Genomic DNA, 14,422 nt, shown 5'->3' with positions numbered 1-14,422 from the left:
TTAACATACTGATATAAAAGCCGGCTCCTGCCCTCTCCTGCTTGGGTAAGCTAAAGGGGGAGATGATTTCCCCAGACTGACTGCATGATATTTTTCATTGCAGTGCTGTGACATTTTTTTGGTTTTCCACCTTCGCCACCTCTTGTTCTCTCATGCATGGCTTAAGCTTTAACTTGCTGTGTTTTAATGCTGTAACATGTTTCACCCTAGGCTGCATGTTAAACATGCACTCATGGTCACAATTTTGACTTCCTGGCACATTTGAGTGCTGCTTACACCTCTTGGGTGTGTAAAAATGACAAATATTCATCTGACCTGCTCCACGAACTCCGGCCCCGCTGGGTTTTCCAGCTCTCCGTCTAATTTATCCTGTTTCCTCATCAGGAACCAGGAAGGGGCAGGACCTGTAGCACATGAGCGGAAGTCTCAGACTCTGCCTGTGTCCCGTAACAGGGCGGGAATGATGCATGCCCGCTTACAGCAGCTCAGCAGCCTGGATAACTCATACACTTTTAACTACAGTAAGTGCCATCAACCATGCTCTACCAGAAGACCCTCCTCTTACTCGTCATCTCATGTAGTCTGCCCCCCCCCCCCCATGCTTCTCATTATCTTCCTCATCATCCTCTGTCAAACTTGATCAGACCTCTAGCAGAAAAACATTTCAGGAAAATATCTCTAAACTCTTAGAGCTGGGTAAAGGCAGCTTTATGTTAATTCAAGGGGAGTGAGGTGGGTATTTTTATTAAAAGGCATAATTTAATACAGTTTCTTTGTGTTTTCAGTGTAAGAAAGATTTCAAGTATACTTGGAATATCTGTAGAACATGGTAAGAATGTGACAGGTTGCCAGGATATTTGTTGCCTACTTCATTTTAAAAAAATAAATAAATAAAGCATGCCTATTTTAACTTCAAGTTTAGCTCTCTAAGTCTTCTCATCCTCTGCACAGCTCATCTGCTTTTGACTTTTTCCCATTTTGGAAAAGATATCCATTAAAAGAATGTGAAGAGTTTCATTCCAAACTGGATGCTGTTTGAGGAAACTGTTCAGTTTTCCTAAAACAATAAATAAATAAATTAATAAATAAATAAATTAAATAAAATAATTGTGGACCCTTTTTGTACCGTTTCCCTCTCACGCACTTCCACATCAGACTTCTAAGCAATCCATTTTGCAGCAACGTTGCTCCATAGTTGAGACCTGCTTCTGGTAGAAATAACGTATTGGAGTCTTATAGCCATTTAGATCATGAGTAAAATACAAAACAATTCACTTCAAATCGTCTGTTGTCAAAGCGTAAAAACATCCTGTGACAGATGATATTTTGTACCCAGAAGAGTTGAGTAAAAGAAATTGCAAAATGGCAAGCAGCTGGTCTGACTGGAAATATAATCCATTATGACAGTTTGTAAGCATAAACATGAATAAATATTTTATTTTCACTGACAATGCTGGGAGTGTGTTTTCTTAACGTTCTAAATGTGGAGGTCGGTAATCATTACTTCAAACCTAACATTTTCCTGTAGACTCAGGGTTTTGGGGAGCCAGGGTTGTATTTATTGGGCTAACCGGCTCTTGTTTAACCAGAGCAAGAGATTTGTTTGCATTTTGGCACAAAGTGGAGCTTGTTCTCAGGGCCAGGGCTTCCCCTTGTCCCCTCAAACATGCAGGTCTGTGGAGAAATCACGTATCATAGTTTATAAGGGGTGGGACCACATGTATGCTGTCTAGCAGCATTTTCTTATGTCTTCTAATAAACCTCACAGCTTTTTTTAAGGGCTTAGCTTGCAGATGTTTTAATTGGTTTGTTTTGATTACAATTATTCCACCTTAGTCAATAAAACATCCCCACAGATGCTGATGCCCCTTCACCAAATTGTCACTAATGTTCTGATAAAACAAAGCCATGTTTTGAAATTGAAATACTCTATTGTTCCAGAGAGGCAATTAGTTTCCAGCAGTCTATAAATTATTTACACACAACAATGAACACTAACATGAAGGGCAAAAAAAAAGTACAAAATTATATCAGAACTAAATAATACAATTCGTCTAGAGTAATTTTTAAAAAAAAATCAACAATAAAATACCTCAAGTTGTGGTTTGATCTTGCCTTTTGGGCACAAGTAAACATCCTTCCTGATGTTGGAGTCCTGAACTCGGTATACAGAGGATACCAAGATCCTTTAGGTATTGATATTTCCCTGCTAGTGACTCTTGTTCTGTAGACCCGATTAAGGTCTCTTAAAATACCACCAGCAATGTTTGTAAAGACCTGAGCCATTCTCATTGACCTCTCTTTATTAACTTATTCCTGATAATCTAGCTTATCATTTCAAAAGTTAAAATGGATTCCTTTAAAGGAAAAATAAACTATTCCCAAAAGAGATGGATCAGCATTACAACCATTTTATTTACCAAAAACTAGACAACAGCCTATGGATGGCCTTCTAAGACATGGAATCGTTGTTAACCTCATAGGTTATCTTATTGCCCAGAATGCTGAACAAATTCTTATGCTGTCAAGCATTATTACGTCTTGGTACAATCATAGGCTGATTTCTTCAAAATCTTTTTTGTTTCCAAAAGGATGAGTTGTTGCACCATGAATTGGACTAGTCTGCATAATCATCTTCCTTGTCCTTCAAGAGTTTAATGATTATAGTCATCTGCAAATTTAATGATGAGCTGTCACTCATTTTGGCTCTGACACACATCATCATAAACACACATCCCTCAGGTGAACCCATTGAGAATGTCAGTGGCTTTGAAAAAGTCACCACATGTTCTCTGTGAACCAATGAAAACACAGACAGTGTGTTTTCCTTGCCCGATGAGCAATTTTGCGCTGCAAAGAATAAGAATTTTTGGCTTTCGCTTGGAATGAAACTTTTATGTTCAACATTATTAAAGAAAACTTCAATCGTTTTTAGCATCAGCTTTGACCTTATATGATGACCTTTGATGTAAATAGCATTTCTTGGCAGAGTTTAATGAAGAACATGGAAGCGTTACAGCATTTGTGTGTCTTTTCAGCCTACAGTCACTCTGATGCGGATGTGCTGAACCAGTCGCTGCTGGAGGCCAACATCGCCACTGAAGTGTGTCTAACAGTCCTGGACACTCTCAGCATCTTCATCATGGGCTTTAAGGTATCAGATCAAACACCTGCCAAGTGCCATGGCCAGAATTATCTGCATTATCTGAATTAACGGGTCATTCCTTGTTTCCACGCAGACACAGCTCTGTTCTGACCACGGCCACAGCCCGCTGATGAAGAAGGTGTTTGAAGTCCATCTCTGCTTCCTGCGCATCAATCAGTCTGAAACAGCCCTGAAGCAGGTCTTCACATCACTGCGCACTTTTATCTACAAGGTCTGAAGAACGTTTGGTGCCCCATGAAATGATGGTTTGTTTGTTTGTTTTGACCAAAAATTCATGTCAGGGGATAAACCGGTCTTGCCTTCTTTCCGCAGTTCCCTTGCACATTTTTTGAAGGCCGCGCAGATATGTGCGCAGCCTTCTGCTACGAGATCCTGAAATGCTGCAACTCCAAGCTGAGCTCCATTCGTAGCGACGCGGCCCACCTGCTGTATTTTCTCATGAAGAGCAACTTTGATTACACAGGTCGCAAGTCCTTTGTCAGAACACACCTGCAGGTGAGACGGCTTTTCTGTCGAGCTCAGTTATCTCTACATTAAACCTTTTTGTCTTGATTTCAATCTATAGCTTTGCACGCATATTTTATATATTCCTTGCTGCAACAAAACTGCAATTCGATCTCCCTACACACTGGCTTAATAAAAGATTCTTCTCACAGCTGATTTCCATTGGTTGTGTGTCATGTTTTTTCATAACTCTTATGTTTTGTAAAGTTCAACAGTTGCTTTATTCTTATAATCATGTGTTTCTGCTTCAGGTGGTGATTGCTGTCAGTCAGTTGATTGCTGATGTGATCGGTATTGGAAGCACCCGCTTCCAACATTCTCTGTCAATAATCAACAATTGTGCCAACAGTGACAGAACTATCAAGGTGAGAAGCTTCATAGCAAAAAGAATAAAATTAAGCCTTATAGTACTTTGAAAAGTGTCCATACCCCTACAACTTTTACACCACAAACTTCAATGCGTTTTATTGGCATTTTGTGCAAAACAGCTAACAGAGTACTGCGTAAATTATAATAATAATACATCAAATCCATAAAGAGATTTTTAGGACACACAAAGACGCTTAGAGCAGAAATGGAAATTATCTACATGTCAAGACTTTTAACAAAAAATAATGTGTATTTATACTCAGCATTCATACACCTTGATCTGGCCAACACCACATGTCATAAAATAGACTAGAAATATCCATTTATTGTCCCAAAGTGGGGAAATGTAGCTGCTCTAGAAGCAAGTTAAAGTGAAATTTACATTCACAAGGATTTGTCTGAACTCCATCCCCCTCAACAGCACACAGCTTTCCCATCAGATGTGAAGGACTTGACGAAACGCATCAGGACCGTTTTGATGGCCACAGCTCAAATGAAGGAGCACGAGAGAGATCCAGAAATGTTAGTGGACCTGCAGTACAGCCTTGCCAAGTCGTACGCCAGCACGCCCGAGCTGCGAAAGACCTGGCTGGACAGCATGGCCCGGATCCATGTGAAGAATGGAGACCTATCAGAGGTCTGTGATAACACTCCTGTCTGTTTGTGTGGTTCTTTGGGCTGGATTGTGCTATTACGATGGATAAATTAGCATTCAACAGACTTGCATCAAAGTGGGTGTTTTATGTAGCTTTGTACTGATTCCCTCAATGTACAAAGTGGTGATAAATCATCAGTATCCTCTTTGTGATTTTGATTGTCATTTTTAATGTTTTGGTTCCCAGGCGGCCATGTGTTATGTTCATGTTGCAGCCCTCGTGGCAGAATACCTCCGGAGAAAAGGTGCTACAGTTGTTTCTGATGAAAATGCTTTTGATCCAGTTCTTTAATTTGTCATTAGAAAGTTTCTACCTATATTAACGTCTCTCCTCCTGTCTTACGTAGGAATGTTCAAGCAGGGCTGTTCAGCTTTCCGAGTTGTAACCCCAAACATTGATGAAGAAGCCGCAATGATGGAGGACGTTGGGATGCAGGATGTGCATTTTAATGAAGTAAAACTATTTTCTACTTACTGTGTAATATTTTGTGTCTATTGTTATCTAGTGAAGATTAATGAGTTCAGAAGAAATCTGAAATATATCCAAGTTATCTAAAAAAGGTAAAAAATAACTAAATTTGGTTTATACCTCATTGCGTATGCGGATTAAATTCAGTAATTTGCAATTTAGCAGGAATGAACACAGATATAAAATGAAGATCACTATTTGTGCCATTTGAATCCAAGTGAGAAAATCCACTGGACATAAAAAAAATAGCACAAATTGCCAGCAATCGGGTTTAGTTTGATGTCCTAGATCAGGAGTCTGCAAACTGGGGAATGGAGCCACATGTAGTTTCACTGTGGCTCTTAATAAGTTTGGCTAAAATTGCTAAGAAAATTATTATTATTATTATTTTTTTTTTTTTTCCATTTTTTCACCTTTATTTATGTACAGGTAAATATGAGACACAAGGTCTTATTTTCAAGACTTGAGAAATAAAGAAACAATAATGAAATTATCTTCTATCTTATCTAATTATATATACTTTAAGAGAGCTACAGCAAACAGTGATAATATGGAGTACTTAATACTTACTTAATACTTAATACTTACAATACATACTTAATACATACTTAACACTTAAGTATGAATGGATCATTACTAATTTGTCATATAATTTCTGTTATTTAAGAAATAATGATGCCATTTTTGTGAAGTTGCCAAAGTGTTGCACAGGCCAGTCAATATAATATCATGTTTTGCATGACCAATTACTTTTGGTTTAATGTCTTATGTTACCAGTAAGATAATTATTTAGTAAAATATTTTCTTTGTGGTCGACAAAGTTTGAAGTGTTACGTTTTTTTCTTTGACATTATTACATTATCACAATATTTAGATATTAAAAATAGGTAGAAAAGTTTTTGCATCTGCAGTACAAGTCAAATGTTGATCTTAAAGACTCTTCAGCTCTTGGGATGAACTCCACTGCTTGGGCTTCATCTACTTTAAGTTTGTCTATAGATTTCAGAGTTACAACTATGAATAGTTACTTTAGCTTAATTAGGAGAATCATACAGTCTGAAGATTGATTTTAAAATAAATATTATTGTGCTTGTCTGTCTATTCCTAATATCTTGGTTCGAAAGCACTTTGTTCCTTTTCTGGTCCTCATGACCAGCCAGTACTTGTGTCTCCTCAAACCCCTTTAACTAAGCTCTCCATGCATTTTTTTCCCCCATTTGTCGTCCACTCAGGACGTTCTAATGGAGCTTTTGGAGGAGTGTGCAGACGGCCTGTGGAAAGCAGAGCGCTATGAGCTCATCTCAGACATCTATAAACTCATTATTCCAATTTATGAGAAGCGCAGGGACTTTGAGGTACACTGTCTCTTTATTACGGGTACAATCTCCTAACCAGATTGAATTAGTCTTCATTTTACTTGGCTTCCAGCCTGCTCTGCAACTCTGCTTTCTCCCTTTATACAGAAACTGGCCCACCTGTACGACACCCTGCATCGTGCATACAGCAAAGTGACGGAGGTGATGCATACAGGCAAGAGGCTGCTGGGGACGTACTTCAGAGTGGCTTTCTTCGGCCAGGTAGGTTCAGCCTTCAGACTGCAGTAACACAATCTGTCCACTAGGGTTTAAGGTTTGGCGTTCTTTTCCAAACAAACATATTGCTTGTGTGACTGTAAATTATTCAAACTTGACTGAAGAGCACAAGTCGGCAAGCTGCTGAATATGTTTTAAGAGCACGACTGCATGCAGCAAAATTTTATGACCCAACTTCTGTGTTTTTGTTTTATCCTCTTTGAAGGCAGCGGTAAGTCATACAGGAGACCTTCCTGATTTTGTCCAAACAGTCATAGTCTGTGGTGTTTGTGCTGCTTTAATTCATTTGCACTTGTCAACCACTGCTTGCTGCTTCAAATTACACAATGTGCTATTCTGTGTCACCTCATATTATTGTGGGGGGGTTTTTCTTACATCAGCTGAGTTTGCTCATAGGTTGTTTTTTTTTACTGTTGAAAGATTAATCTACGATAGGTAAAAATCCGAGCAACTTAAAAAAAAAACAAATTGGTAATTTTAGAGGTGGCTCAAAACAGCTCAGCTTTAATAGAGCATCTCTTCTTCAGTAAACATATATTTCAGTATTTTCTGCTTTTTGAGGCATGGACTTAAGCAAACATTTAAGATAAACACACTAAACATTTTTTGTTATTTTCAAGCGTCTATGGTACAGATTACTCATCCACTTTGCCATTTAGCTCTTTAAAAGAAACAAAAGTGAAGTCAGTGATTAATTCATTTTCACTATGTGGATGAGGGGCCGTTACTCCATGCACTATGTGGTTGCAGAAACCTTCACTGACATCTCATTAAAAGCATGATGTGACAGGAAATTGAAGTTGTTTTGAAACTGTAATTGTTTAAAGTCTTATTAAGCCCATAAACTGATAATGTATTCATTTTCTTTCAAATCTTCAGAACAAATAAAAATGAATGTTGGTGTATTTCTCTGCAGTGTAGCCCTCATGTTGAGGTTTCTTCCTGTTACATCATCTTAATAACATGAGTACTTGTGTTGCAAACTTTCCACGGAAAGCAAGTTAAGGTTTGACTGTTAGCTCTCTTTTTCTGGTACGCTGTCAACACTCTACATTTGTTTAGCGTTGCAACCACCAGTATCCAAATCAGATGTGGGGATCAAGGGCAGTGAGAAACAACCCAACCAGCTAAATTTGTGATTGGTGAACATTCCACTCAGAAGGAGCATTCCTTTGCAAAAATGATGAAAATTTCCAGACAAGCTTTGGAGTAACAACACAGACTTTACTACATTGCACAGTCTTACAAAAACGACTACATAACATAATAATGTGATGATGATGTAACACTTGAGGAGAATTTCTTTTCACCAGAACAAAAGCAACCGAAATAAGATGGTTGAGTTGGCACAGAATGACTAACAACCAGCACTGCTAAGCTCTGTTTAAAGGACATGTTGCATGGCACTCGTTCACTTCTGCACTCATTTCAGCATTTCTGCGTGTATTGCAATTGCAAATTTAGCTTGTGAGGTTTCAGTTCTGACCATGTTCGTCGACTTTAGTGATATTTTCTGAGTGTGTTTACCCTCCAGCTGTGTTCTTTGATAAATAATAAGAGCAGTTGCCTTTTCCAGTTAATGTGCTCACGGTTATTGTAGTTTTTGAATAACAATGATCTTATTCTTTTGTGTTGTCCACACTCCTGTAGCAGTACCAGTTTACTGATTCAGAGGCAGAGGTAAATTAGTCTGAGAGCTGCGGTGTGTTTTAGGCTGCTTCAGTGTTGTGCTCCTTCACTAATGCAGTCTGCAGTGCGGTCTCATGTGCAGTGCTGATGTTTTAAGCCCCTTAACTCCTCCTGTGCGCCACAATCAGTTTTGTAGCAATCAGAGTAGGAAACCCCTTTTACAAAGCTAATCACAGGGTTTAGATCCCGCTGTATAGACGCATGGCTTCACCCTTCATTTCACAGGACTTTTAACTTGTAGTGTGCTATTATGGCACCCATATTTCCGTTAGATATAAAACTAATAAACTAACACAAGTGGGGGTTTTTTCTCTAGTTGCTATTCTTGGAGCTTAGATAGTATGTTGTGTATTTAGGCCTGCTCAGATCAGAGCTGAGTCTTTTAATCAGTGTCAGAATGCCTCCCACTCACTATTTATACTTGGTTTGATGTGCTTCCCTTGTTAGTAGATTAATCCAGCGATTGTGCTTATCTAAGCTGACTTTTCAGAGCGTTTAATCTTTTTTAGGGTTTCTTTGAGGATGAAGATGGTAAGGAGTACATCTACAAGGAGCCCAAGTTCACGCCTCTGTCTGAGATCTCCCAGAGGCTCCTGAAGCTTTACTCTGACAAGTTTGGACAGGAGAACGTGAAGATGATTCAGGATTCTGGACGGGTGAGGTCATCTGCGTTTTTCATTTGAAAAAAAAAAAAAAAAAGTTATCAGGGATCCACCACTCAGTGGATCTCTAAATGAAACAGAATGAAAAAGTTGGGTTTTTTCCATTTTGATGCAGTTTATGAACAGAAACAAAAAACAAAAACAACATTTGACCTGGAGATTGTTGATTCATTTAATTTGTTGGCAGTTTGATTGCTGCTGCATTGCCGGAGTTCATGTATTGAGATTGTATGTGCTTCCTCTACAGATTAACCCCAAAGACCTGGACTCCAAGTATGCGTATATTCAAGTGACCCACGTGACTCCGTACCTGGATGAGAAAGAGCTGGCCGACAGAAAGACAGAGTTCGAAAGGAGCCACAACATCCGGCGATTTGTGTTCGAAATGCCTTTCACAATATCTGGCAAAAAGCAAGGTGGAGTGGAGGAGCAGTGCAAACGCAGGACGATACTCACCAGTAAGCTGCTCTCGCTACATTTACGTATTAGCGGCAGTTCAGTTAAACAAATGTTTTGGTTTGTTTCTTTTAAAAAAAAAAATCTATTTCTCAAGCAATACCTTCTGAGAGCATAATGTCCTATAAACTTTATTATATTAGAAAATGCATTTTACTGGGATTTTATGTGATAGACCAAAACAAAGTAGCACATAAATGTAATGCGGAAATCGATATGTGGAGGAAAAATCTGAAACTGTGGCACACAGTGTTTTTTATTATCTTTTGCGCTCAAACCCCTACAACTGGGTTTATCCAGTTGGTTTCAGAAGTGCAGTAATCAGTAAATAGAGACCATCTGCATGCGAGTTAATCTCAGTATAAATCCAGCTGTTCTGTGAAGGCCTCAGGAGCTTGTTAGACAGCAAACAACATCATGAAGACAGGAACACAGCAAACGGGTCAGAGAAATAGATGTGTTTTGCTTTGAACATCTCTGGGATGTAAGATTCGTCATCGGAAAATACATTTTAAAAAGCCATTGTGTCACATTCCTGCTCACACGAGTCCGTTTATTAAGACTGGGCACATTTATCATTAGTCAATCACTGATTGCATCAGTCATCAGAATTTCCCTGTTTATGAATAGAAGATCTTGATTAGCTTTTGAACATGTCAGCCGTTTGACATGTACACTTCCTAATCCCTATAACAACTGTATTGCTTTATGGTGCAAGAGATACAAAAGTTCAGCCATGTCATCTTATCTGCAAATACGTGTGAGCTTTTATTTGATGAGCAGTCTCCACTTAGACGGACACTCGGCTGTAGAACTGTGAAACCTGATCATTTAGCTTCGATTCAAGCTTTTTCGCCTCTTTGTGTGCTTCCTGCAGCAACACACTGTTTTCCCTACGTGAAGAAGCGCATCGCAGTGATGTACCAACACCACACCGACCTGAGCCCCATCGAGGTGGCCATCGACGAAATGAGCAAAAAAGTGGCCGAGATCAACCAGCTGTGCTCCTCCAGCGATGTGGACATGATCCGTCTGCAGCTCAAGCTGCAGGGCAGCATCAGTGTCCAGGTGCCCACTCTGAGTCCTGTCAAAGCACAAACGCACACCGGTAAAAATTCGAGTATAATATGATGAGGAAATTGACACTCTCTCCATGACAGGTAAATGCAGGACCACTTGCATACGCCAGAGCTTTTCTGGATGACTCGAGCGCCAAGAAGTATCCAGATAACAAGGTCAAGCAGCTCAAAGAGGTCTTCAGGTGAGGCGTAATGGGCTCTTACAGTTACCTTGAGGTAATCTCTCTTGAACACGTGCTTACAGCGCTTTTCTAAGCAGGCATTTTGTGGAGGCCTGTGGCCACGGCTTGGGCATTAACGAGCGACTGATCAAAGAGGACCAGCAGGAGTACCAAGATGAGATGAAAGCAAACTACAGAGACTTGACCAGAGAGTTGTCCATCATCATGCACGAGCAGGTAAGCTCGGCGATGCTGCTGCTCCTACTGCTGCTGTTTTGGTTTTTTTTTTACTGGATTTAGCATCTGCCTCTGAAATGGTCTGTGGAAAGCAAGTAATCAGAGGGCCTTTTATATTGTTTTACTCTCTGATAACAACATTCTCTATTTTTTTTCTTCGTGCTGACATGAGCAGATTTGATGGTAATGCAAGAAACATCAGAATGCAAAATATTGTGTTGTTAATTGTTGGTCTTGCTAGACAAACACCGTTTGGATTTAAGGTGTTAACTTAGTAAAAGTCCTGCCTTTAAAGTAGTTCTAAAAAAAAAACAAGCCAGGTCCAACACTTGATCCCGAGGCTCAGAGCTATCAGATCATAAACCGCTTGCTTTATCTTTCAACACCTGCAGTAAACATGAAATCAACCTCACATAAATTATTCTAACTCATGAAGCAAATTTCTACTTCATGTGCATAATTTGAGCTGTCTGAGCAATTATTTTCACTATATATTGACTGATTTATAAACAGTACTGTTTGTCCTATAAAAGGGAGACAATAACCAAGAAATTTCACCTGTGGATGAAAGTATATTAATCAGTTTTTGTCCAAGTCACCCCCCCCCCACTGCTCAAAGTGCTAGCTAGACCAACAGTCACTATTTGGCTTTTGTTATTTGGGCTTGCTGACGTACTTCCTTGCATGCGTGTGCAGAATGTTTGGATGCATGTACAGTACGTGTTGCTGTGTAAATATGCATCAAAATCTGTGTTCCTAATTTATTTATTTTTTCATTAGAGATGCATGAAGCGAGTATGGTTTATTTCTAATATCTAATAATTTTAGCAGACATGTTTCTTTTTTTTTTAATCTAATATAGAAAATCTAATGCAGATCTAAGTTCAACAAGCAGTTTTCAAAAGCAGTGAATACATCAGTTAATAACTAACAAAAGTTTAGATTATGAATGTTTGAACAGCAGGCACCCCAATCAAAACCGATTTCGGTCCTAGAGGTGCCTGATCAATTGAGCAAACAATTTTTTGACGCCCAAAAAGCTGTTTGCTGCCTGCATCCTGATAAATCTCTGTTAATTCTCATTATACTTTTTTCTATCAGCACCTAAAAAAAATGCTTGTTAGAAGTAACTGCCAGATTTTAGTCCCGCATTTCTTCATCTCTGGGTTTTGATATGAGACATTTATAATTTGACAAGCATTCATATTAATTGCGTATATACAACAGAAATGCTGAAAAACTTGTTTTCTTCCTAAATAAACAATGTGAACAAACAAAACATGACACAAACACACAAAAAGGTGCTGCATTCAATTCAATCTACAATTTTTTACTATTAGCTTCATTGTAAATGATGGAAAAGATTCAAAACAAGGAGACCCCAAGCTTTGAATCTGTTGGCTTTTATTATGAGCTTTCCGTTTTGATTTAGTTGTCGCTTTTCCTACCAGATCGTTCCCGTGGAAGACGGCATGAAGAATGTGCTCCCCGACTCGCTTCACATCTTCAACGCCATCAGTGGCACGCCGACCTCTGTCACCATCCAGGGCATCCCGCACTCAGCCTCGGTGATATAATCCAGTTCTGGATGTGAGCATTGTATGCTCACCACTGAGGCCAGCTCGCATCTGTCAGCGTATTGCTTGGAAGATGCTGGGACCGTCGATAACGCTCACTCTCTGTGTTGTGCTCTGGTCCACTCAGTCAAGCACGATTTGTGACTCTGTGCTCAGAGTGTTGCGTGTGAGAGGCTAGGCCCGACGAGAAAAGTAACACCGCAGCAGAGACTTTCATCTGGCAAAAAAAAAAAAACACTTTTTGATGAAATGTATGTTTCACCTGTTTCTACCTAAAGACTGAACACTGTTTCTATGGAGACATTCCTGTTGGGATTTTTAAAATATGCATGTCACTACATCACCCCGCCCCTAGTTGTTGTTTTTTTTTTCTCCTTTTTTTTGTATCATGTTTAGTGTTTTTATGTACAGTATTCCACTTTTATAAGCCACTGTATTGATGTCTTGATAAATATATGCTGCAAACATTGACGCTTCTCTGTCTGGACATAAAGTTACATTTTCAGAAAAGGCTTTTTTTTTTTTTTTCAAAACTCCTTTGAATTAATGTTAGATTAAATCTGTTTTTATTAGTTTTTTTATATGTATTTAAAGCCATTGCAAACAAAAAGTATATTCCAAGTTGTTTATTGATGTACATACAAAGGACTGTGTGCAATATTTGCAAAGCATCTTGCTGGGTGGAGATCAAACACTGTAATGATTATGTTCACCTTTTTGCCAAAGCGATGAGGTGTGGGGGAAAGACACTATGCCTACTGTGGAAGAAATATGAAGCTTATACTATTTTATGTTTTTTCATTTTTTATTGTTTAAGAAAAATGTCTTATATTTGAGCAGCATTTTTTAATATTTAACACAAGCCACTGTTCTGCTGTAAACAGAGATATTCCCTAATGCTTATCTTTTAAATAAAAGCACTCATTTCTTTGCATATGTCTTTTTTTTCTGTTTTTTTTTACAATATTCTTATTCAACTCCGGCTACAAAACCCAATGCTCTAACAATCTTCCAAGGGCCTTTGGAAGAGCAACAGGCCCGCAGCTTCACAGATCTGTCACCATACTTAACATTGGTCTTGAAGTACTTCCTCACATTCTTTCTCTGTTTTGCACTAAAAACACTAAGAATTTTTTTTATGCTGATTCTTCTTCTGAAGGTCAAAGTTAGTCTCAACTAACTAAAGCAACTTGTCAATATTAAAACTCTAGTATAATTTAGTAGACACCACATCCTTACATTTGTGGTTGCTGGACAAAAATGGTGTTTTCCTGGCATTCCTCCCAGACATTTCAGGCATGCAGAAATGTTTTGACCCTGCAAACTCTGGATGTCGATAGGCAACTTTCTTTAAAGCTATTACAGCACAACTTTTAGTCCTCTTGTCACTTCCGAATGTAGCCTGAACACCTGTTGATGTTTATTCACCAACTTGAGGTGAAATGTTGTTTTCTTTGTTTTTGATAAGGCAGCTTTTTCCCTCTTACTTTTCAACCACAATTTGACTGTTATATTAATACTTAAGTGATTCGGTCGGTCTTAAAATAAACTTGTCCATGCGCAGTTTAGTTGGATTCTGGAGAAGAGCCATTTTACACAAATTGACATTTATTAAAGTCATTTCCTGACTTATTGGAACATATCTCTCTTACTTTTCCCATTTTGAAGCATGGTTATAGAAATGTGCCTCAGTGTCACATATTCATTATACCTGGGGGAGGAGGGGAAGTAATACATTAGCAGTTAAAATTTCAGAGATACTTAGATTACCTTAAATGAATTGTTGACAAAAAGTCTGAGCAATAT

General features: G+C 38.7%; 1 protein-coding gene across 13 annotated transcripts in view; it reads left to right on the top strand.

The window, feature by feature from the left end:
• zmp:0000001200 (dedicator of cytokinesis protein 9) overlaps positions 1–13,550 on the top strand; it is a 79,011-nt gene extending 65,461 nt beyond the window's left edge. For 4 of the 13 annotated variants that reach the window (XM_008398581.2, XM_008398525.2, XM_008398508.2 and 1 more), the window contains 16 exons: positions 385–521; positions 3,039–3,154; positions 3,240–3,377; positions 3,479–3,661; positions 3,922–4,035; positions 4,461–4,676; positions 4,882–4,939; positions 5,042–5,148; positions 6,396–6,518; positions 6,627–6,740; positions 8,954–9,100; positions 9,354–9,564; positions 10,440–10,630; positions 10,723–10,823; positions 10,901–11,039; positions 12,491–13,550. In XM_008398581.2, coding sequence (XP_008396803.1) covers positions 385–521; positions 3,039–3,154; positions 3,240–3,377; positions 3,479–3,661; positions 3,922–4,035; positions 4,461–4,676; positions 4,882–4,939; positions 5,042–5,148; positions 6,396–6,518; positions 6,627–6,740; positions 8,954–9,100; positions 9,354–9,564; positions 10,440–10,630; positions 10,723–10,823; positions 10,901–11,039; positions 12,491–12,616 — 2,221 coding nt within the window. In that variant the 3' untranslated portion in view covers positions 12,617–13,550. Of the gene's footprint in view, positions 1–384; positions 522–785; positions 830–3,038; positions 3,155–3,239; positions 3,378–3,478; positions 3,662–3,921; positions 4,036–4,460; positions 4,677–4,881; positions 4,940–5,041; positions 5,149–6,395; positions 6,519–6,626; positions 6,741–6,960; positions 6,967–8,405; positions 8,436–8,953; positions 9,101–9,353; positions 9,565–10,439; positions 10,631–10,722; positions 10,824–10,900; positions 11,040–12,490 lie in introns of all 13 variants that reach the window. The other 9 variants (XM_008398593.2, XM_008398534.2, XM_008398517.2 and 6 more) reach the window with 6 other exon arrangements.
• Positions 13,551–14,422: the final 872 nt, after the last annotated feature.

Source organism: Poecilia reticulata, linkage group LG2 (genome assembly GCF_000633615.1).
Source record: "Poecilia reticulata strain Guanapo linkage group LG2, Guppy_female_1.0+MT, whole genome shotgun sequence".
In the NCBI taxonomy this organism is placed as follows: Eukaryota; Metazoa; Chordata; class Actinopteri; order Cyprinodontiformes; family Poeciliidae; genus Poecilia; species Poecilia reticulata.
This window is presented reverse-complemented; position numbering and strand designations above follow the sequence as displayed.